This window comes from Cannabis sativa, chromosome 9, assembly GCF_029168945.1.
Source record: "Cannabis sativa cultivar Pink pepper isolate KNU-18-1 chromosome 9, ASM2916894v1, whole genome shotgun sequence".
In the NCBI taxonomy this organism is placed as follows: domain Eukaryota; kingdom Viridiplantae; phylum Streptophyta; class Magnoliopsida; order Rosales; family Cannabaceae; genus Cannabis; species Cannabis sativa.
This window is the reverse complement of record NC_083609.1, coordinates 10,345,120-10,368,135: the sequence shown is the minus strand read 5'-3', so window position 1 is coordinate 10,368,135 and position 23,016 is coordinate 10,345,120. Positions and strand designations below refer to the sequence as shown.

General features: G+C 29.3%; 5 protein-coding genes across 5 annotated transcripts; 2 read left to right on the top strand and 3 right to left on the bottom strand.

The window, feature by feature from the left end:
- Positions 1–2,968: 2,968 nt before the first annotated feature.
- On the top strand, positions 2,969–3,652 carry LOC133031225 (uncharacterized). The gene is made up of 3 exons (XM_061104676.1): positions 2,969–3,012; positions 3,104–3,151; positions 3,236–3,652. The coding sequence occupies exons 1-3, from the start codon at positions 3,010–3,012 to the stop codon at positions 3,650–3,652; spliced, it is 468 nt and encodes a 155-aa protein (XP_060960659.1). The 5' UTR covers positions 2,969–3,009.
- A 226-nt stretch (positions 3,653–3,878) lies between these two features.
- LOC133030868 (protein FAR1-RELATED SEQUENCE 4-like) lies at positions 3,879–5,744 on the top strand. Its single transcript, XM_061103815.1, has 2 exons — positions 3,879–5,115; positions 5,211–5,744. Exons 1-2 carry the CDS (start codon positions 4,309–4,311, stop codon positions 5,637–5,639), a joined length of 1,236 nt encoding a protein of 411 aa, XP_060959798.1. The 5' UTR covers positions 3,879–4,308; the 3' UTR covers positions 5,640–5,744.
- A 645-nt stretch (positions 5,745–6,389) lies between these two features.
- On the bottom strand, positions 6,390–7,998 carry LOC133030778 (uncharacterized). The gene is made up of 4 exons (XM_061103655.1): positions 7,816–7,998; positions 7,365–7,710; positions 7,152–7,278; positions 6,390–7,008 (listed from the first exon to the last, which is right to left on the bottom strand). Exons 2-4 carry the CDS (start codon positions 7,481–7,483, stop codon positions 6,490–6,492), a joined length of 765 nt encoding a protein of 254 aa, XP_060959638.1. The 5' UTR covers positions 7,484–7,710; positions 7,816–7,998; the 3' UTR covers positions 6,390–6,489.
- Positions 7,494–8,846, bottom strand: LOC133031224 (nonsense-mediated mRNA decay protein 2-like). The gene is made up of 5 exons (XM_061104675.1): positions 8,737–8,846; positions 8,294–8,614; positions 7,816–8,196; positions 7,576–7,710; positions 7,494–7,520 (listed from the first exon to the last, which is right to left on the bottom strand). The coding sequence occupies exons 2-5, from the start codon at positions 8,597–8,599 to the stop codon at positions 7,494–7,496; spliced, it is 849 nt and encodes a 282-aa protein (XP_060960658.1). The 5' UTR covers positions 8,600–8,614; positions 8,737–8,846.
- Positions 8,847–8,861: 15 nt separating this feature from the next.
- On the bottom strand, positions 8,862–10,931 carry LOC133030876 (uncharacterized). Its single transcript, XM_061103841.1, has 2 exons — positions 10,297–10,931; positions 8,862–9,605 (listed from the first exon to the last, which is right to left on the bottom strand). The coding sequence occupies exons 1-2, from the start codon at positions 10,558–10,560 to the stop codon at positions 9,339–9,341; spliced, it is 531 nt and encodes a 176-aa protein (XP_060959824.1). The 5' UTR covers positions 10,561–10,931; the 3' UTR covers positions 8,862–9,338.
- Positions 10,932–23,016: the final 12,085 nt, after the last annotated feature.

The window sequence follows — 23,016 nt, the reverse complement described above, 5'->3', positions numbered from 1 at the left end:
TTGAGTTATTGCGTGCTACTTGTTTGTATTCATTATGTTATAGAACCAGTTTTATTTTAGTTATAACCGGTTTGAGTTATTTCGTGTTGTTTATTTTTATTCATTATAATTTTGTTTTGGAACCGGTTATATTTTAATTATAACTGGTTTGATTTATTTTATGTTATTTATATTTATTTATAATGTTACATAATCGGTTATATTTCAATTATAACCGGTTTGAGTTATTAATTTTTATTTATATACCCAGTTATATTTTTAGTTATAATTGAGACATTTACTTTGGTGACTTTTCCAGCGACGTTGACTTTTCCATTGACTTTCCGGCGACTTTTCCGGTGACCGTGATTTTTCCGGTAACTTTTCCGGTGCCGGCGATTTTTCCGGCAAAACTTATTGTTGTTTTACAAATATGGGATTTCTATTTTTTTTTTTTTAGAAAAATATGGCATAAAAAACCATATAAATCTCAAAAAATTAAAAAACCCATAATCCTATAGTGTTATTTATTTATGCCATAAAAAAGTAACACATACCCTCCATTCCCATATTTATAAAAATTCCTCTTTTTAATTTGATATATCTAATTACACACCTAAATTTTAATATTAACATAATTAAAAATATGAAAAAAAAAATACGTAAAAATTAAACATCACCTTTTATTTAAGTTTAATACTCCTTAAACATACTATCATTACACTATAATACAACTAAAAGTTCCAAATAATTAAAACAACAACATTTCCAAGTAATAAAATAGAACAAAATATCATAAAATAAATACACAAAACAACAAACTGTTACAAATTTAACACAAAAATAAAATCCAATAAAAATATAATTTATATATACTATATTTTTTATTATATAAATAAGTATAAATAATTTTTTAATATATATAAATGTAATTGGATTGGATTGCTTTTTAATCAGATTTTGAGATTGACATTTAATAACTGATCAAATTTAATTAGAATTCAATTTTTAGCATATTTAATTCAAAGCTAATTGTAATTTGATATCTAATTTTTTATAATTAGGTTGGATTGGATCATGCAATTGGATTTAATTGAATGTTGTCCACCCCTAATTGCAATTATATATATAAATTAAAATATGTAAATATATTTTTAATCATCTATATGCGTGAAGAATTATCCAATTAACGTATTACGTACATTAATTTTTTCACGTGGTGAAGACCCAATCTATAGAAAGCCAATTCTGCATGCATAAGATACTATTAATTATAATATATAGAACTCGGATGGTATACATGCATATAGAATAACATACATATCAATTAGGAAACTGATTAATTAATTAATAAATGCTATAAAATCTTAAAAAAAAAATAGGAGAAAAACATAAAGAATACAACAAAGTGATGGGTCATTTTGAAAATTAGTTTAAAAATTAATATAGGTGATAATATATATGTATATATGTATAGTGGATTGCGATATTATAGAGCATGCCTGCTGAGTAATCACCACTCTAAAGTACGAGGTGGATCATATAATATATATACATATGTATATATATATAAATTCAAGGTAGGATTATAATATATTATAGAAAAGTATATGTATTCCTTAGCATGAATTCTCCATTGTAATGATTTTTACAGGACACGCAGGAGGAGAGGAGGGGGGGCAGTGAAAACATACATAATTTAATGGAAGAGAGAAAAGAAACAAAATAGGATTATTGGGTTGGATTTGAGAGGGTGTATAAGGCCTTTAAAGCCATCATAACTTTCCAAAACAAAACAAGAGGTGGCCATCATCATCATCACCCCCAAAAACCCTACAAAGATTTATTATGTCTTTGTATAATAGTTGGCCTGCTCTCACTACTCCCACACCAATATCATAACAACACAATACTACTCTCCCCGCCCTCCACCTAATTACTCTTTATGTATATATATATAATGTACATCACACTGACGTCATACCCACATCACTCAATTAGCAATAATTTCACCAAAACTTTAGAATTAAACTAATATTATTTACTTAACCGAAATTTAAAGCAAGTTATTTACTTAATTATTAGGAAAACCAAAGCAATAAATATAGGGAAAAAAACAGGAATATTCTAAAAATGGTAAAATATTACAACAATACTGTGGGCCGGCCCAATCAACATTTGTACAGCCCAAAATGAAAATATTACAAAAATACCACTTGCCCTTACCTTCAGCCGCACGTCACAAACGGAGAGGATGAATGAAGCTCCATCGATGCAGTCGGCCACGCAACCAGAATGAAACCAGATCGAACGTAAAACAACTGTAAATCCCGTCGAATTTCAATAGGAAACGAACAAATCCAACGATCTAAACAGAAATTTTTTTAAAAAAAAGAGCAGGACAACCGTGGAGAAACTGAATTTCAACATTTGATTTCGGTTTTTATAGTGCAAAATCACTCAAACGATCGTCGAAAATTCAGATTGAAGCAATGTAAATCTGTATTGAACAGATCTGGAGCTCCCCCTCAAATCCAAAAAAAAGGTATGAACTGAATTTTTTTTTCAACAATGATACACAGTATTTTTAGTTGCATTCTGGTTGATTCAATGGTGTGCAACAGGCAATACATATGGTAAAAACCAATAAACAAGAACTGATTATGATTAAGGAAACAAGGGATACTAATAACTTCGTTTCATTTTTTTTTGCGTTGGCTTACAGTTGCATAATCGTTTGAAAATGGTTTCGAAATCATGAAGAAGTGTTATATGACAAGTACCAAGAGCTAGCATATGTACAAGGTAAGATATATGTTAATGGTAGCAAATTAGTTTTATAATAGTTGTAAATCGATCTGATTCGAATAAACATGATGAAAAATGACAATGCGTTATAACTATGTAATTTTGGGGATAAAATCGTTGTTTTTCAGTTGGTTTACAGTTGCATAATCATTTAATAATAGTTTCATTACGTTTTTTGCAGAATTTATTGTGGAAAAGATAGAGTACAGAACAGTTTGAGAAATGGTTAGTTTCCCAAAATTTAAATGAAGTTTCTTAATAGTTTTATTCTCGTTTCTTTGTAGTTTATTAACTAACAAAAAAATGGCAAAATCAGGAATCTGGACAGGAAACACAATGCTTGAACAAAGGAACAGAGATAGTAGTAAGTTTGTACTCTATTTCATAACATAATAAAACCAGTTTTAAAATTCGTTGCCTCGGACTAATAACAATTGCAAAAACACAGGAAAGGAAAGACATTCCATTCCTAGTCTTCTACAATGGAAAATTCGATGATCGAATGAATTATGAAAATTATGAAGCCAGTGGACACTACATTTCTGCCAATTGTAACTATGAAGATTTGCAACAGAAACTCAAAGATGCCCTGGAATGCAACCAAGAAAACACTGTTTTGCAACTGAAATATCAAGTGAAGGAAGGATACCAACCATTGAGGATAAAGGATGATCAAAGCCTGCATTTCTACATACAACTCAAACTGAAAGACCCCGACTTCACAACATACCCAATGTGTGTGAATGTCATCAACAACCCAACAACAACCATCGATGCAACATTCTTTGGAAATGACAATTCATTAATTACACATAGAAGCGCCTTCCAACCAATCGAATACAATGCAAAGCAACAACAAATTTAAGACTCAACAAATCAACACCATATAATTGAAGCAAGAGTACCGGAATTTGGGGAAGAAAGTTTTGACTTCATGGACTATGCAAAACTTGTGGCGAGAGGAAATGGTTGAGCAACCGGAAAACAACAAAAAGGAACCGAAATCACAGATTATGACGAACTACTAATCACGAATCCGCATCATCCGTAAATAGAAGAAGCACAAATATACAAAGACAAAGAAACACTCGCAGAGCGTGCTTGGTTTCTATGCAATTAGGAACAACTTCCAATTCAGAGTTAAAAAATCATGTGCAAAAACATACAAGATTTGTTGTTTGGATCCAAAATGCAAGTGGGCACTAACAGCATCCAGAAACGGGCCAACAAAGTCATTCATCATTCGAAAGTACGACAGAAAGGTGATACACACTTGTGATCTAAACATCAGATTTGCCGACAAGAGACAAGCTACAACGAAATTGATTGGAAACTACATCAAGCCACGGTTCACCAACATAAAAACAACTCAAACGCCACAAGACATCAGAGGAGAAATGAAACACAAGTATGGGGTCAGAATGAACTACATGAAAGCATGGAGAAGCAAAGAGCACGCGCAAGAAGAATTACGAGGAAAAGCCAACGAATCATACAAAGTTGCTTTGCGGTTTTTTGCACATGTTGCAAAAAACTAATCCCGGAACAATAGTGGACATGGAAACAGAGGATGACAACAGCTTCAAGTACTTGTTTGTCGCACTGGATGCATCAATAAAAGGATGGAAGAAATGCAAACCTATAATAGTTGTTGACGGAACTTTCCTTAAATCAACATATGGAGGTACACTGCTCTCTGCTTGTACACAGGATGCAAATGGGCACATTTTTCCACTAGCTTTTTCTGTTGTGGATTCAGAAAACAACAACTCATGGCAATGGTTTTTCACAAAAGTGAGAGAAACATATGGGATTAGAGAGGAACAGTGCTTGATCTCAGATAGACATGAGAGCATAAGTAAGGCAGCTTGTCAAGTATTTCCAGAAATCACACATTGCTATTGTGTATACCACCTGTTAAGCAACCTAAAAGCAACCTTCAAGAAGAATGCAAGCAAGCTGGATAAACCATTCTTCGCTGCAGCAGCATACACAGAGAGGAAATTTGAATACCATATGAGCGAGTTGGACAGCTTGGACATCCGTGTAAGACCATATTTACAACAAGTTGGATACCACAAATGGTCAAGATACCACTGCAAAAACAACAGGTATTCAACTATGACTTCAAACATTGCTGAATCTCTAAATGCAGCAAACTTGGCAGCTAGAGAGCTACCAATCACAACACTGATGGAGTCATTGAGAGCATTGATTCAACAATGGACATACACAAACAGGAAAAAAGCACAGAAAACAACAACATTTTTAACACCTACAGCAGAAAAGAAATTAGTCGACAACTTTGTGGAATCATTGACAGAAAATGTAATGACATGTTAAATATTTTAGTTGCATTTCAGTTTCTTTATAGTTTGTTTTTCGTTGTCATACATATTAACAGTTTCACACTTAATCCGCAGGTAAAACCAATAAACGAGACCATGTTCGAAGTCATTGAACTAACCAGATCATGGGTCATCAACCTCAAGGAGAAAACATGCAGTTGCAACAGATTCCAACTTGATGAGTTACCGTGTGCTCATGCGCTTGCTGTTATAAAAGAGATGAACTTGAATGTTTACAACTACTGTTCGGGTTATTACACCACGCGAACATGGCTTGAAACATACAGCGGCTCAACATATCCGGTACACAATCACACAACTTGGGATGTGCCACAAAACATAAAAGATATCATTGTTCTGCCACCAAACCAAAAAATAAGATCTGGAAGACCAAGGAAACGAAGGTTTTTATCTGAATGGGATACAAAAAAACATAACAGGTGCGGCAAATGTGGACAACACGGACACAATCGAAAGACATGCAACAATCAAGCAATAAAATAGATACATATGAAATATTTGAATTGTTTAATTTTGTGTGCAAATTCAAACAGGTTGATCTGTGATGCTCTAAATACATGGGATTTCATTTTTATGAAATTTGAAACAGTTTTTTAATAGTTTCAAAATAGTTTTGTTACAGTTGCGACCCTTTGTAAAATATTAAGAACCGGAATGACTTATTGTTTACAGTTTTAAAGGCAGTCAGTCAATAATTGATAAAACATAACTTGAATAAGGGAAAATAGTTAACGGAATACGAAGAATAAATATACATTCATAGCACTATTTAGGAAAAATGAAAACATAGTTTGTATTTAGTTGGTAAATAGTTTCTCCATAGTTGTGCGACCGTATATATGAACTTGAACAATTAAAAAAACACAAAACTTTGGGAAATACAAACCTATACAATAAAGATATTATAAGTAGTGAATGTCAAATATCCTAAAAGTTTTAAACCAGCTACATAGTATAAAATCAAATATAATACCTACATTGAAACAACAACACTAAAACTTGTCAAGTAAATAGATTCAACAAATAACATAATAAAGCCACCAAAATAAAAGTTCCTATTTCTTCAATTTAGATGCCTTAGAAGACTTGGATTGCTTCTCATCCTCGCTATCAATACTTTCGTCAATTTTCCTTTGTCCGTACGAGTAGAAAAGTGCAGCAAGTCGGGTTCGATAAACTTCGATGTCAAAGTCTCGGGGACATCCTTTCCGTGTATAAAGAATTCAAAGCAAAGGCAAGAACATATGCTCCACAATCACTGTTAAAAAACATAGAGAAAAAATAAACAGATTAGAAACTAAAAAACAACATAAAAGAAACTTAAAAGAAACACTCACTTCTTCTGCTGAGACGCAAGACCACTAAGCTCCACGATTCTGAATGGAGCTGTAGGGTCAGAAACTGAGGCAGGAACTTGTGCTCTATTCTTCCGTAACCCAAGTAAATCGAAAAACAAAGGCAACAACACGGAATAAGCCTTCATCGCATTCCTAGCTGCGGCATTCATCTTCGCGGTTCTCAAAGAATTGTACGTAAATAACGTCCTTTCGTGCACGTCAAGACGCCCAAAAACCCAATGACTTTCCCTTCTTAAATTGATGATGAAAAGCACGTGATCGGCTTCATACCAAGGCTTGGAACAGGGACTGCGCATACCTCGGATGTAATGCGCAATTGGGTGGGCAGCGTGAATGTGTGACATCTTAGTCTTCATTGACTTGGCCTTGTTAAATTTGTGGTACAATGCTTGGATGGAATCATCAAAAAGACAATCAGTGGTTGCGAAATTCAACGTCACAGCGGAAGAATACTTACCTTTTTTCCGAAGGTAATAGAATATGGTGTTCATATGCTGAGAAAAAAAAACAACACAGAAACACAAATGAAAAGGTTTAACAACTGTAAAAAACTGAAATGTAGTATCAAAACTAAAAAACATTTATAAAGAAACTAAAAACAAACTACCATAAGTACAATATAAATTGGAAACTTTACCGAGTCGTTCATAAACATGTCGCATGTGGCCAAATGGTAAAACCAAGTTTTATCCTCAACATAATCAACACCTAGCCTAAAACCCGGGGTAAATTTCTTTGCGCCGTCTTCATAACAATTATAATGCCTACAACAGCAAAAAAACAGCATTAAAACAGGAATAAAACTGGAAAAAAAAATAATACAAAAACAGATTTAATAAAAAACAGTCACCTGGGATGTTTAAGCAATCCTTCACCAATCCAAGAGTCAAATTTTGCCTCAATCTCGGTAGATACGGGATCAGCAAAAGCATCATTAAGAGCATAAAGGCCCTTCACATAAGTCACCATTTTGAAATCCCTATCTTCCCCAAAGCAGACTGAGAACCTGAGGACATAAGCTCCATTGGAGTGCTCCCAACATCAGCAGACCCGAAATCAACAAATGGAGATTTCAAGGCCGGAGCACGCTTCCTCTTATCCAACAGAGGTGTATCAGAGACAGTATCCTCAGTTTCTTCATCAGTATGAATGGCATCTGACTTTTCACCAACAACATCTGGATTGGGTGCGGGGACCTAAAAAATAAAGAATGCATTAAAACAGTTGCAAAACATAGTAGAAACTAAAGAGCAACCAAAAAGAAACCTAGTTTTTTTGAAAACAATTAAAAGTAAACTTACATTGATTTTAGCAACAGCCTCCAAGCCAGCCAACACAACTTGATCATCATCTATTACAAGCTGGCTCAACCCATCAAAGAAATCGTCCCCCTTCAATCGAGACTCATCGCCCTTCGGCTTCTCAACATCCTTAACATTTTTATCACTCCCTCCAACATCCTCAGAAGGATTCACATCAGCAGAAGGGACGACGATACTTGACCTTGTCGGCATCATCGCATCCCCACCAACTTTAACCAACTCACCACCATCGTCGGAGTCGGAATCAATATTTTCTGGATCAGGCAATTGCTTGTCATCATCCTCGGCATCATCATCATCATCATCATCATCAGGATCATCATCAGAATCTTGAGTTACTAATTCATCCGATGACTTTCCCTGTATCAGCCAACATAAATGAAACTTAAATAAAACAGTAAAGAAACTATACAAAAAAAAAATAAAAAAACCTAAACAATAAAGTAAGAATAAATACCTCGTCAGAAGGACGACGATGAATGGCATTAACCTTCTCTTGGATATCCTTAATTACAGTCATTACAGATTTGAAATTAAAATCAACAAAACACCTCAACGAAATGAAGTCCTCGGCCAATGATGATTGATTCGAACTGAGCATCTCCAGCTTAGATTTCATCCAATCAATATCTGCTGAATCAGACTTCTTTGAAGATGAGCCACCCTCGAAGGATTGCTTCACTACACCACGTTCATCAATAGATTCATCGAGAAATAGACCGTCAAGTTGAAGCTGCTGCCTCTCTTCATCAGTAGGACGCATGTTTTTTATCTTCAACTGAACAGCATAATTAAACATAGTATGAAAAAAAATTAAAACAATTGGAAAAACCAAAAAACAACTACATATATTAAACTGAAAAGAAACAGGAAAAAAACAGTAAAGAAACTGTAAAGTACCTTCTCCAAAGGTAAATCAAAAATCTTGCCCTTCAAGTCTCGAAGGGTTGGATTTTTGGTGACGATGGTGTTGCTCCAGTTCAGAATCCTGGGAATAGAAGATGAAACTCTCTTACGTAAAAGAGTTCACCATTGCAGGACAGCATTCATAAAACCAAACAGTAAAAACCCAAGGACATCCCAATGCCCTATACCAGCCATCATATTGGCCTCCCTTCTCTGCCTTTCTATTTTTCATAATGATCCCATGCTCAATCCTACCTTTGAATGAGTCAATTGTCAATTCAAATGATTCCCTACCCCAACAATACTCATCCCACCGACCGCTATCAACTATATCTAGAACAAACCTAGACACTTCTTTGTCAGGAGTATTGCTAAGAAGAAAACACTGAATGAAATACAAAACAGCCATTTTCAAACCAATAGACTCATCCAAACCCCACCGACTACCCAAAAAAGCATCCTCGATGGCTTTGTTGTCAATAGTTTTTACACCACGGAAACATGTTTCTACCAATTGATTTGTTTCCTGTGAAAACAACAACTTGTTGCAATCACCGAAACAATCTAAACCAGAAATAAGGTAAAATTCTTCGGCACTAAACCCGTATGCAACGGCCAGCAACCTTAGCCCAAAACTCCTTAGGATTAGGCTGTAAAACTTCCCTTAGTAGTAAACTATGAACGACTTGTGGGTGAAAAACAAACTCAGGCATATCCAGAAAATGCCCAAACTGAGTTTGACGAAACAAAGAAAGCAAATTAACAGATAAAGTGTTTTTAATATTATTTATCACAGAATACACACTGGTGCACACACACTTAGATCTGTAAAAATCAGAAGGACTAAATTTACAGTCCCAAACCTGCAACATAACAAAAAAGGGCCAATATAAATTATAAATCCTGAGTTAAACAGTATGAAAACTGTAATACAACTACAAACAAACTAAAAACAAACTATCAATGGCAAACAACTACACAGAAAATAACAGCAAAGACCTTAAATCGTTTGGAAACATAAAAAAAACAGTAAACAAACTAACCCTAAAAGAAATCGAAAAATGCAGTATAAAAAGAACAACAAAACTATATTAAAACAACAAACAAACTAAAAAACATATACAACTATAGGAAAATATAGAGCAAAGATTTGAAAATCGTTTTGAAATCTAAAACATAACAGCAAACAACAAAAACTTATGAAAATCGAAAACACATCAAAACATACCAGTAACAAACTATTTAAAAACTGAAAAGAAACTAACGAAGAATGATTGAAAACACCAAAAACGAAAACAAAACACATAACCTGTAAGCACAAAAAAACACTAAAAATAAAGAAAACAAAACAAAATTAAATAACAACACCCATACCAGAATCAAATGGAAAGATAAAAAGCAACAATAAATAACTAAAAAATTTAAAAACATGAAACAAAATGCACAAATGAAACCCTAAAATCACACAAAGCAAAATGAACATGAAACGCCAAAAATCTGGGTAAAGCAGAAATGGAAGAAAAGGGGGAAACGAAAATAAAACTAAAAACCAACCTCAGTCCGATCTGCAGAATGTGTAACAGGTTTCTGAAATTTTTTCCCAGAAATTTCTGGAAGCGAGGACTCCTCCAAGTTCAGCTTCGATTTCTTCGAAGAAGTGGGTTTCACACGCTTCGGCATGGGAGCTTCAAAATCAGAATCAAAATCATCAATGATTGGGCGTTTACCCTTGGATTTGTTGGCCAAAGATTTCTTGCCCATTTTTGATTTCTTTTTGAGAACTGGAGAAGGGGATGAAGATGACCGAGTGATTGCCATGGTATAAATAAGATTGAAAAAAAATGAAACAGAGAGGGAAAAACAGTTGCTAAATCGTGGGCTAAGTGGAAGTTGAAAATTCGTGGATGAACCAAAAAGAAGAGGGAAAAACGTGATAAATTGTGAGTGGTTAATGGAGGTTACTTGATTTCAAAATGAACTTAGAGAACAGAAATGAAGAATAGAAAATGAAATCAAAACAAAATGAAAAAAGAGAGGGAAGAGAGTATGATTTGATTGATGATGCATGGGGATAGAACACGTGTATGCATGGTATGATGAGTAAGTGGTAAATGTGTAATAAAAATAAGTTTGTAAGTATAAATGTAGTAATAGCCGTGTGAGGGTAATAATGTAATAAAGAGAGTAAAAAGGATTTTTCATGTAAAAATTTCATAAATATATATACGATAAAAAAGTATTTTCCGTAATAAACCAGTTCATAGAATAACTGATCTAATGTAATTCGTAAGATTCAATCTAACTTAATCTACACGATCCAATCTAACTTAATTCGTAAAGTGCACATATTTATGCAGGTTGGATTGAATTAGAAAATTCAAAATCTGCACGTGTGCACGTGTGCAGATTAGATGTTGATTGACATATAAAAATAACCGATCTAATCAAATCTACATATATTTATAAAATATTTTAAAAATTATATATACAATTAAATGTATATTCCATATAATTAAAAATCTGATACATATAATATAAATATATTTTAAAATTTAAATGTATATTCCATATATATAATTTTTTTTGGGAAATTACCTTATATATTGTTTTTTTTTTTTAAATTTACAGTTTGGGTTTCTAGAGTAGTTGCAGCGCTAGTTTCAATAAGAGTTTCTATACGATTTTTTGTTGCAATTTAGGTTGCAGCGCTAGTTGTAATAGGAGTTTCTATGTAAAATTCCGTAAAAATACAAAAGAAAAAAAAACTATTTTGAAGTGTAAAAATGAAAAAGACCCATTTTTTTTACAAACAATTTAAAATAAAATTAAATATTTCTTTATCTATACATTTTTCTTATTTGAATTTGTTATTTATTATTTTGTTTATTTTAATTTATTGTAAGGAATATATATAATAATATTTTATTTTATTTTATTGTTAATTATATAAAAAATACTTTTTTTATAAATATTAAATAATTTAATACACACCGAAATAAAAATTAAGAGGGTCAAATACATAATTTATTAAAGAGTTTTACTGTAGGGCAACATCAAATTATAAGAGAGTACTATATCTTTTTTATTCTTTGTATGTATGGAGTCGGGTAATAATAGGGTCACATAACTTTACCTCTTTATTAAAATTATTAAAAGGTACTATATAATATATGGTTCCCAATCATTTGAAGTCTATATTATGAATGGTTATAAATTTAAAATTGCGACTCATTTAGTAAGTAAAATATTCAAATTATTAAATGTATAAGTACTTTTAAATATATGTACATCCACACAAATAATGTTGGACACTATACAATTGTATGCTTCATATCAATACTTTTATTTTATTGAGGTAAGTTAAAATATACTTGTTTTTTCATCAGATAACTAAAAATAGTTTTATTTTAAATTCAATTGAAATATGCCTACTTTTATAACTTTATTACCGATTATACTCTCACAGCTACACAAATTAGAGTTGAATGGAGAGTCAGAGTATCCTTAAATGATAGAGGCACAATTGGTAGAGTTGTTGAAAAAAAGGATAAAAATGAAAAATATAGAAAGAGGGGGTAAAAATTAAACACAACAACTTAAAAGAGGTATACCATCTAATTTTCTCTTATATTTATGTATCAATATTGTTATACGCGTATTTGGTCAAATTCAGCAGCATAAGTCCACTAGTGGGTTCTTAAAGCAGATAAAGTGGGTCAAACCCATTTAGAGCTCATTTATTTCGAAAGTCGGTCCAGTACCGTGATGCCAGAAGAGTAAGACAACGTATTCTTAGAAGATCAGTCTGGTTTCTCTTTTTATTTCTGTAGACAGATAAGAAAATAGTTGCTTCTCAAGTCTTGACAAAATATCCTATCAAGCTAAATGGAGAAACTTGCTAAAACAGAAAGCAAGCATTAATTCACTATTAATTGTCCATAATTATAGTAGACGATTTCGACTAATCCAATCGTATTTGATCTACCTAGTCAAAACATATTTTCTCTTTTGTGGGCTGAACTTCATGAGGCAACCCAAGCGTATAATTCATTGTAAACTCAAAAAATAAAAACTAAATATATAATTCTCAAAACACTATCCTATGAATTAGGGGTTAAGTTCTTTGGCAATACTTGTAAATTTGAGAACTTATTGTTATTGTATTCTCAAAAGGCTATTTTAGCTAAAGAGTTACATAATAACTGCCAGATTATCCTATAAATCCTCTTTTTTTAGCTAAAGTTGGTCCATCACTCTTGAGGTATATATGCCTAGTTACCTCTTTAGTTTGGTGGGCCTATTGCTCGTGTGGCCTAGATAACAACGGCCAGATTTGCCTATAAATCCTGATAATTCTCATAATGGGCCCATAAAAGCCCAACCTTTAAGAAGCTGATCCAGATGGTCAGGACGCTTTATATCTATATTTTTATTTTGGGGGTTTTTCATAAATACGGGAATGTAGTATAGTTTACGTTTTTACAGCATAAATAAATAATACAATAGAGTTATAAGTTGTTTTAGAGAAACTTACAAAAATACCAGAATTTTGGTTAACTTTTACAAAAATACTATCACACGGAAATTTTTTCAAAAATACCATATTTTTATGAAATAATAGTGGAACACAAAACAGAAGGGAAACTTACAAAAATACTGGATTTTGACTTACTCTTTACAAAAATACTTCCACACGGTAAAAATAACTTTTATACTGCCTTGAGACTTTTTTTTTCTTTTATACTGTAAACATCAAAAATAAAAAATGAGGTCTTCTTTTTCCACACCCGTCGACAAAACTACTACAACAACACCAGAACAGGCAGAAAACAACCATTAAATTCGTTTAGATGAAGCAAAAATATTAAAACCATTAATATTGGAGTTGTCATGGTTTTTTAATGTTGTTTTTGGGTTGTTCCACTATTGTTTTCTATGTTTAACAAATATTTGTTTTAAATTACACAAGTTATACTAATTACTGAATATTTATTTGAGGTAACCAGAATGAAATAATCATGGACAGTAATAGTCTTACCTTCTATTAAAGTTGTGAAATCTAGAAGACCAAAAAAAAAAAAAAATTGAAGCTGGATAGGAAAAGAAACAGCATAATAAATGCAGCAAATGTAAGGAGCTGGGATACAACAAAAAACATACAAGAGAAGACAACAAAAATGAAAAGAAACAGAACAACTAAAAAACAACAGTAGAACAACAGAGGAAAACTGAACATATATTAGAGCATATGAGAACTGAAGAAAATAACTTACATACAAATTTCATTATTCTCTATTACTATTAAAAATAGAGCAGTACAATAATATTTAGAAAATGTGATAAAAAATGAAAGAAAACAACAGTAAAACAACATTAAAACAATAATAAATCAATAACAAAATAAGTCATAAGAGTCATCAAACGATACAACAACACCACTCACGCAACCAGAGCTAAACTACAACCCCAAATAAGAAAAAATAAATAAAGAAAAAAAGAGAATTTTTTTACTTAGAAAGTTTGAGTTGTCTGCTGTTCTTCTTCTTCTTCTTCTTCTTCTTCTTCTTTTGTATTGTTCTTCTTAAAGATATTCTCACGAGATGGACTCTCTTCACCAAGAGAGCCTCCACACTCCTTCATCAGCCTACTCTCGTTTCAAGTTTTTTCTATCTCTCTCTCTGAAGCACACCCACAAAAACTTTCTCTCTCTCTCTCTCTCTCTCTCTCTCTCTCTCTCTCTCTCTCTCTCTCTCTATATATATATATATATATATATCTTGATTTTCTCTCTCAAAACCCAAGTAAAAAAAATGAATGAAAGGAGTGAGTTTTGTAAATTTTTGAAATAGTGAAGAGTGGGGAGAAGGATTTTATTTAAAGTCCTTGGTTGATGGTCTTCATCTTAGACACTAATCTCAATAAATTTTCTTTATGCAAGACACCAATCTCAAGAAATTTTTAATAGACACCAACCCACAAAAAGAGATAGAGAGAGAAATAAAAAACATATGTAAAGCCTTAGAATTAATAGAGATCACGTGGGTGGGTGGGTGGGTGGGTGGGTATTTCACTTTTTCAAATTTAATTAAAAAAAAAATTGTCAAAAAGTGATGTAAGCCATCAATCACCTAAACACATATAAATTTTTAAAAATGGGACCACATGTTGGACTTAAAATTTAAATTTAAGAAAAAAATAATAAAAATAATCAGTAAATTAAATAAAAATCTGAAAGTGACATAAAAGTCATCAATCAGTAAACTAAATAGGTTTGAACAAAATTTTAAAAAAAAAAATAATATACACAGTAAAAATATAATAATTGTCGTGTAACAGTAAAAAAGTAATAAAATGAAAAATATCAGTACAGGGTGTAAATTTCCCAAACAGAACAACTAAAAACAATAGTGGAACTTATCCAAAAAAAAAAAAAACAATAGTGGAACAACTAAAAAATAACTGTAGAATAATAGTGAAAACTTAACACAGTACACAGCATAAAACTTACACAATATTTTTTTTTTTTTAAAAAAAAAAACACAGTATCTTTGAAAAAAAATTCCGCCCTCAGTATAAAAGTAAAAGAGTTGAAAATTTCAGTATGTGGTGTAATTATCCCATTTTTTTTATTTTTTTTTTACATTTATATGGGCTTTTTCATGTCTTTTTTTTAAAAAAAAAAATGGAAATCACATATTTGTAAAACAATAATAAGTTTCGCTAGAAAAAGCACTGACGATGAAAAGTTACTGGTGCCAGAAAAGTCACCAGTGCCGGAAAAATCACCGTCGTCGAAAAAGTCACTGTCGCCGGAAAAGTAACTGAAAAAGTCACAGGAATTAAATGTCTCAAATATATATAACTAAAAATAGAACTGGTTATAACATAATGAATAAAAACAATAATAACTCAAACCAGTTATAATTAAAATAAAACTAGTTCTCTAATATAATGAATAAAAACAAATAACTCAAATTAGTTATAATTAAAATAGAACCGGTTCTATATTAGTGTAATAATGAATAAAAATAAATAACACGAAATAACTCAAACCAGTTATAATTAAAATAGAATCGGTTATATAACATAATGAATACAAATAAGTAACACTCAATAACTCAAACCGATTAATTAAAAAATAAAGAAGAAATCAGTTCCTAAAACATTAAAACATAAATTAAAAACAAAACTAGTTTCACAACAAAATAACTTATAGCACATTATACCTCATAAAATCGGTTATAAATTTTTTTTTAAAAAAAAGTGAGGATCAATCCAAAAAATATCGAGGTATAAATATGAAAAGAACTGGTTTTATAACATAATGAATAATTCAAATCGGTTATAATTAAAAATAGAACCGATTCTATAACATAATAAATAAAAAACAAATAACACAGAATAACTCAAATCAGTTATAATTAAAATTGAACCGGTTTTATAACAAAATAAATAAATACAAAATAACTCAAACCAGATATAAATAAAATAAAACTCGTTCTATAACAATATTATAATGAATAAAAACAAATAACATGACATGACTCAAACCAATTATTATTAAAATAGAATTGGTTCTATAACATAATGAATAAAAACAAATAATACATAATAACTCAAAATGGTTATAATTGAAAAACAACGAGGAAATCAGCTCCTAAACACACTGAAACATAAATTAAAAATAAAACTTAATCCACAACAAAATAAGTATAAACGAATAACACATAATTCTCGCAAAATCGATTATAATTTTTTTTTTTTTAAAAAAAAAAAAAAGTGGTGATCAATTTCAAAAATACTGAAGGATAAATATAAATAAAATTAATTCCATAATAAAATAAATAAAAACAAATAATACCACACAATAACTCAAAATATAATATAAAAAAATTGGTTATATTTATCAACTAGTTAAAAATTTGAAACAAAAAAATTACTTCCGTAAAGCAATCAAGATAAAAATTTACACACAAAAATCAATTAAATAAAATAAATAAATCAAAAAATGGTTACTTGAATCAACTAAATCAAAAATTGGTTCTCAAAATAACTAAATTAAAAACAAGTTCCTTAAATTAATAAAATCAAAAATCAATTTCTGAAATAAAAATTCAAGAACCAATTTCTAAAATAACTTAAATAAAAAGCTAACTGCGAAAAAAATAAAAAACAACCGGTTTCACAACAAAATAATTAAAAATAAATAACACACAATAACACTTGCGATTATAAAACAACTATAGATTAAGTATGATTGTTTTACAAATTTATGATACTTCTACATGAGCATTATTTTGCTTAGTGTAGTGGCGAAAAGTGGAACTCGACCAAGTATTCGTATTGGTCGTACAACGTAGGTTCTATTTTCACACAATACATACAATTTTAATTAAATAACCAATTTTCAAAAAATCCATTTTCATCCAAAAATACATTGACAGAATATCATATGATTAGTCTCCCTAGCATTTCTACAATCATATTAAAGCCAATAAGGATTAACCACTTGAGGGTAGCTCAAGTGGCTATAGGAGGCTGCGTGTGTATTGGAAGTCCTGAATTCGAGTCTCAAGTTATGCAATGTAATATATAAACACTTGAATCCAAAAAAAAAAAAAAAAAAAAAAAAAAAAAAAGAGGGATTACAAGTTATAGGTAGCAGTTCTACAACCAATCATATGATTAGTCTTCCCAACATTGCTAACCACCTCCACAGGTCCATGGTTCCTGAACCCGTGAACTCTGAGTTATGAAAGATTTTAAGGACAATTGACCATGTTCAGGTACATCAAACAGATTTGTTTATCGTGATTATGTAGGACACACCATATATACAAAATTATGTACCATACACCAAAAACCAATACAAAATTGAGTCCTGATGAGATACACTGGCCCAACTTATAAGCATATTACAAATAAATGTATATAATTGTTGAAAACCATATTTCCACTTCTTTCATCTCTCTAAAAACTAAAAAAAATCCATTTCTATTCATAATTCATTCCAACAAAACAGGCATAGCAAATTGAAAGAGACCAAATCCCCATTCGTAAATTACAAACAATATAAATATAAATGTTTCCTTTACTCAAAATCATACATTATTCTCACATATTACGCCAATTTTAGGATTTGTGAAAACAAAAGAAAAGCTCTTTGTTACAAAGGCAAACATTAACAAAATATGATTCAATTGTGTTGCATTAATAAATGAAAATCTCATTACCAAGAGTAAATGTTCCACAGAAATAACAATATTAATAATAAAGAGTTTCAATAAAGCATATGTTCTGAAGATAGCATCTTTTAAGTGATTCTAAAGTGTTGAAAATTTTCTTACTCACTGTTTATAGCTAAAATCTCCATCACTCAAATATCTAAGGTTTTTCTTATGTAAAATTATAATTCAACTACTACTGCAGAAACAAATTAAGATGGAAGATTCTAAAAGATTTCCAGCCAAATCCTAAAATCTCTATCACTCAAATATCTAAGGTTGTTTCTACATACCCGAGCCACTGGGCCTCGAAGATTCAAGCTCCGAAATTGTAGAATGTAGAAAAATTTAAAATATGGAATTTTTATTTTTATTTTTTAAGAAAAATGTAGCATTAAAAAGGACTGTGATGCAAGATGATCTTCAATTTTGAAAACTAAGTTAGTAAATATTTCATTTTTAAAAAAAATTAATAAAATGGTCAAATATAATAAATTAGCTAATAAAAATTATAAAAATACATTTATTATATAGTATTTTTTAAAAATTTTAAAATATATATATAATAATTAAATTAAGTTATATAATTTTTTTAATATTACATAATATTATATTGTAACAAAAACGAATAAATATATTAGATTATTAAATGTATACAGCAGTATTTGATATATCGTATCACTGAAAAGTAATATACAGTAGTAATAAAATTATATACCACAAAGAAATTATAATAATACTAAATTAATACTCAAAAAAATATATATATATTTGGGAACAAAATTATATATACTACTATTAAAATATGTATACATAACAAAAAATTTATATGGAATAAAATAAAAACTAAATATTATCTTAAATAAATAATATACTATAGACAACAAAAATCATATACCATTAAACAAAATATATATACCTACAACAAAAAATAAAATAATATAATATTACTATAAAAAATTGTATATACCATATTAAAAAATTATATACAACCATTAAATAATTATACCATACTTACAAAATTATATATCACTTTTATGTATAATAATATTAAAATTAAACATGCATTATCTAAAATAAAATGATATACTATACAATAAAACTTATATACAATATAATAAAAAATATATACCTTACAATCGAAATATATATAATAACAATAAATAAAAATATATAGGATACTAATAAAATTATATAACAAAAGTACAATAGAAAATAAAACTTAAATATTATTTTAAAAAAATGATATATTGTTTAACAAAAAAATACATATACCATTCACCAAAATATATATTATTAATAATAAAAAAATATATTACTAATATATATATATTTGTATACACTAACCAAATTATATATACATACTATCACAATTAAAATATATATACCATTTAATTAAAATTATATACCACCATTGTATGTAATAAAATAAAAACTAATTAAATATTATTTAAAATAAATATATATCATACGATCATAATATATAAAAATAATAATTACATATATGTAGCATGTCAATAAAATTATATACTAATACATACATTAAAATATTTGTATTATGTTAACAAAACTATATACCACTATTATACATAGGAAAATAAAAAAAAAATATCATCTAAGAATATTAATATACTACACAACAAAATAAAATTATATACTGTACAACGAAATCTATATACCTACAACTCACAACAACTCATAAAAAATAAAAAAAATAAAAATTGACATAACTTTCAAATATAAAAAATTTAACAAAACTAATATAGATATGCCATAATTTTTAAGTAATTTGCTTCTAATTCTAAAAAAAAATGAAAAAAAAAATTATTGATTTTTTTATGTGGAAAAAGACAATATAAATAATAAATAATCTAAAAAAAAAATGACTCATTTTGCTACAAGTTTTGAAATTGGGACATTTACTAACATAAGTATATGATTTGTAACCATTTACTATAATTTCCCTAAAAAAAACATATTAATGTAAAAAAATCAAAAAGTCCACAATCCTTTCAACATTATTTATTTATGCCATAAAAAAATAAATTCTTATAATTTTCTCATATATTGTGTAATTTTTACTTTTTTATTTCTTCGTTGATAATTCTTTTTTCATTTTGCTAGAATTTTTATTCTTGAAATAATTACATAAAATATTATTTTTTATGTTAAAAGATTTTTTTTTACATTTTTATAATTTTTTATAAAAACAACACGAAAACAATATAAAAGTAACAAAAAAATAACATCTAAATAATATCAAAACAATAAGAAAAAATCAACAGCAAATTAACAAGAGTACAATATAAAAATACTGTATTTTTTATAAATAAAATTATAAAAATTATAAAAATATTTAAAATTCCGTACAATTATATTTTGGGAAAAAAACAGAAAAATACAAAAAAGGAAAAAAAATTACAAAAATACTATGGGCCGGCCCATTAAACATTTATACAGTCCACATACAAATATTTACAAAAATACCACATGCACTAAGCCTTCAGCTGTACAGAGCGAACGTTGAAGATGAAAATACCTCGATCGTTTCAAAACCGCAAAACAACCAAAATGAAACCAAAACGAGGAAAATACAACTATTAATTCTGGCGAAATCAATTGGAAAAGAAGACCTGCAATGATCTAAACAGAAAAAAGGACAAAAAAAATCAGAAAAACTGTGAAGAAACTGAAATTACACATTTGTTTTCTGTTTTATTCGATCAAAACAACTCTCCCTAATATCGAAATTCATATTCATGAAATATAAATCTGTAACAAACAGATCTGGAGCTCCCACCAAATCAAAAACAATGTATGATGTGAAATTTTTTTAAAAAATCTCATGAATAATAGATCCACGTTATATACAGTTGCATTTTGATTGATTACATGGTTTCCAATGTGGAATATATTTTTTAAAAAATACAATAAGAAGAGCAAATTCGAATTAAGGTATAGCCAGTGACGTATAAGTCTGTTTATTTTTTGTTTTGGTTGCCTTATAGTTGCATTATCGTCTTACGATAGTTTATATATTATACAGGAATTTAATTTGACGGGGACCAAGAAATAGCAGTTATACATAGTAAGTTTTGTGCAAATAGTTGCATATTAGTTTTATAATGAAATAACATATACAAGTAGCAAAACTATAATAAAACTACAAAACTATTGTATACAAACTAAAATACAGGAAAAACTCTTTGAACATCAACATCCATGATAAATCTCATTGTTACACATTGATGATATAAAAATGGACAAGAAACAACTAGACAAAAAACATATTAAAAAAAATACATACAGAAGGTGTTTACACTATTAAAAAACTATGAAAAAACTATTACAAAATGAGAAATAATCAAATGAAGAAACTGAAATGAAAAACAATAAAACATCTGGAAAAAAAAAACATAAAAAAAAAAACAACAAAATAAAACAGAAATTAAGACTAAACAAACGAAAATGAAAAACTCATAAAAAAACAAATAAATTAAACTAAAAAATAGAAGCCCTAAAAAACCAAACAAAACTAAAAGAAATGTTTAAAATGAAAAACCTAAAATAGTAAAATCGATAAACACAAAACACACTACTGTCAAATACGAAAAAAATTTCAAAAAGGGGGGAAACGAAAAAGAAACCGAAAACAAACCTGAGATCGAAGACCAACTCCATCTTAATCATTTTTTGAGCATCATCTTGATGAATTTTTTCGTGGGCAATCACCTCTGATTTCTTCTTTGGAGGAGGTCACCCACGTTTCGACGATGGAGGAGCAAAATCAGAGTCATCTTCCTCAACTCCATTTTAGAATTTTTCTTTTGAACAGGGGAAGGATGAGTTACAGCCATATTTATATATGGATTAAGAGGAAAATAAAAAGATGGAAAACAGTTATGGGATTCGGTAATGAGAGTTGAAAAAAAATTGAAGAACAAAAAGAAGAGGGAAATCGAGTTTGGATCGTGGAGGGGAAAGTGTTTAGCTATGGAGGTTAATATGTTTTAAAAAAAAAACTGAAAAGAAATGAAAAATAAAAGGGAAAAAAAAGAGGGAAATGATATATAGAAAGATTGATGTAACATATCAATCACTCATGTGTCAACAAAGCATTTATTGTGTGTGCATGTGGTACAAATGTAAAAAATTAAAGGAAAAGGGTATAAATGTTTGGGTAACCGTGTGGTGGTATTTTGGTGATAAAGTTAACATTTTGTATTTTTGATGTAAAATTTTCTTATATTTTTTGTAATTTTTTCTTTATTTATATGTATTTGTGAAATAATTTTTTTATTCTTTGATAATTCATGAGTTGTTGATGACAAGGAAGCAAGCAATGAGAATGATATTGGCATACTCAGATGCCATTATGCCATTATTGATACCAATTAGAATCTCAAAGTTAATCAATATAAATATCAAGACTTATATTTTATTTGTTCTTACAATAATAGTATATATTATAATCTTTAAAAAAATTGGATTAATTGATGATGATAATTTCATTTACATAAATTACTGTAAGGTGGGGTACCACATAAGGTCCACAACTTCATCATCACGTCTCATACCAATCAAACATTTTGTTGTCATCGCCCAATTTCAACAATAATATTTTAAAAAAAATTGATGTCAAATTATTGGGTTACATTGCTATATTATTATTATTATTATTATTATTATTATTATTATTATTGATGATGTTTTGGCTCTGATTGAACTAGAACAGATGGTGGATGCACACATGAATTTCCACTTGAGAAAAGCGTAGCTTAACTCATGGTCTTGAAAATAACTATTTGTATAAATTAAATCTTTTAATTTTAATTTTTTTTGAATTGGAAAACTGAAAAAGGAGATTGATCATTCATGCATGAGGCTTCTAACTCTTTTCAACTCAAATAAATATAAAACTTGTTGTGATTATATAGAGCTTGTTTGGCTGTATTTTTAGTTTTCTGTTTTTAAAAGTGAGAATAGAAAACAGTTTTTTGTCATTTTAAAAATTTAATGGTGTTTGGCACAAATTTTTAAAAACTGTTTT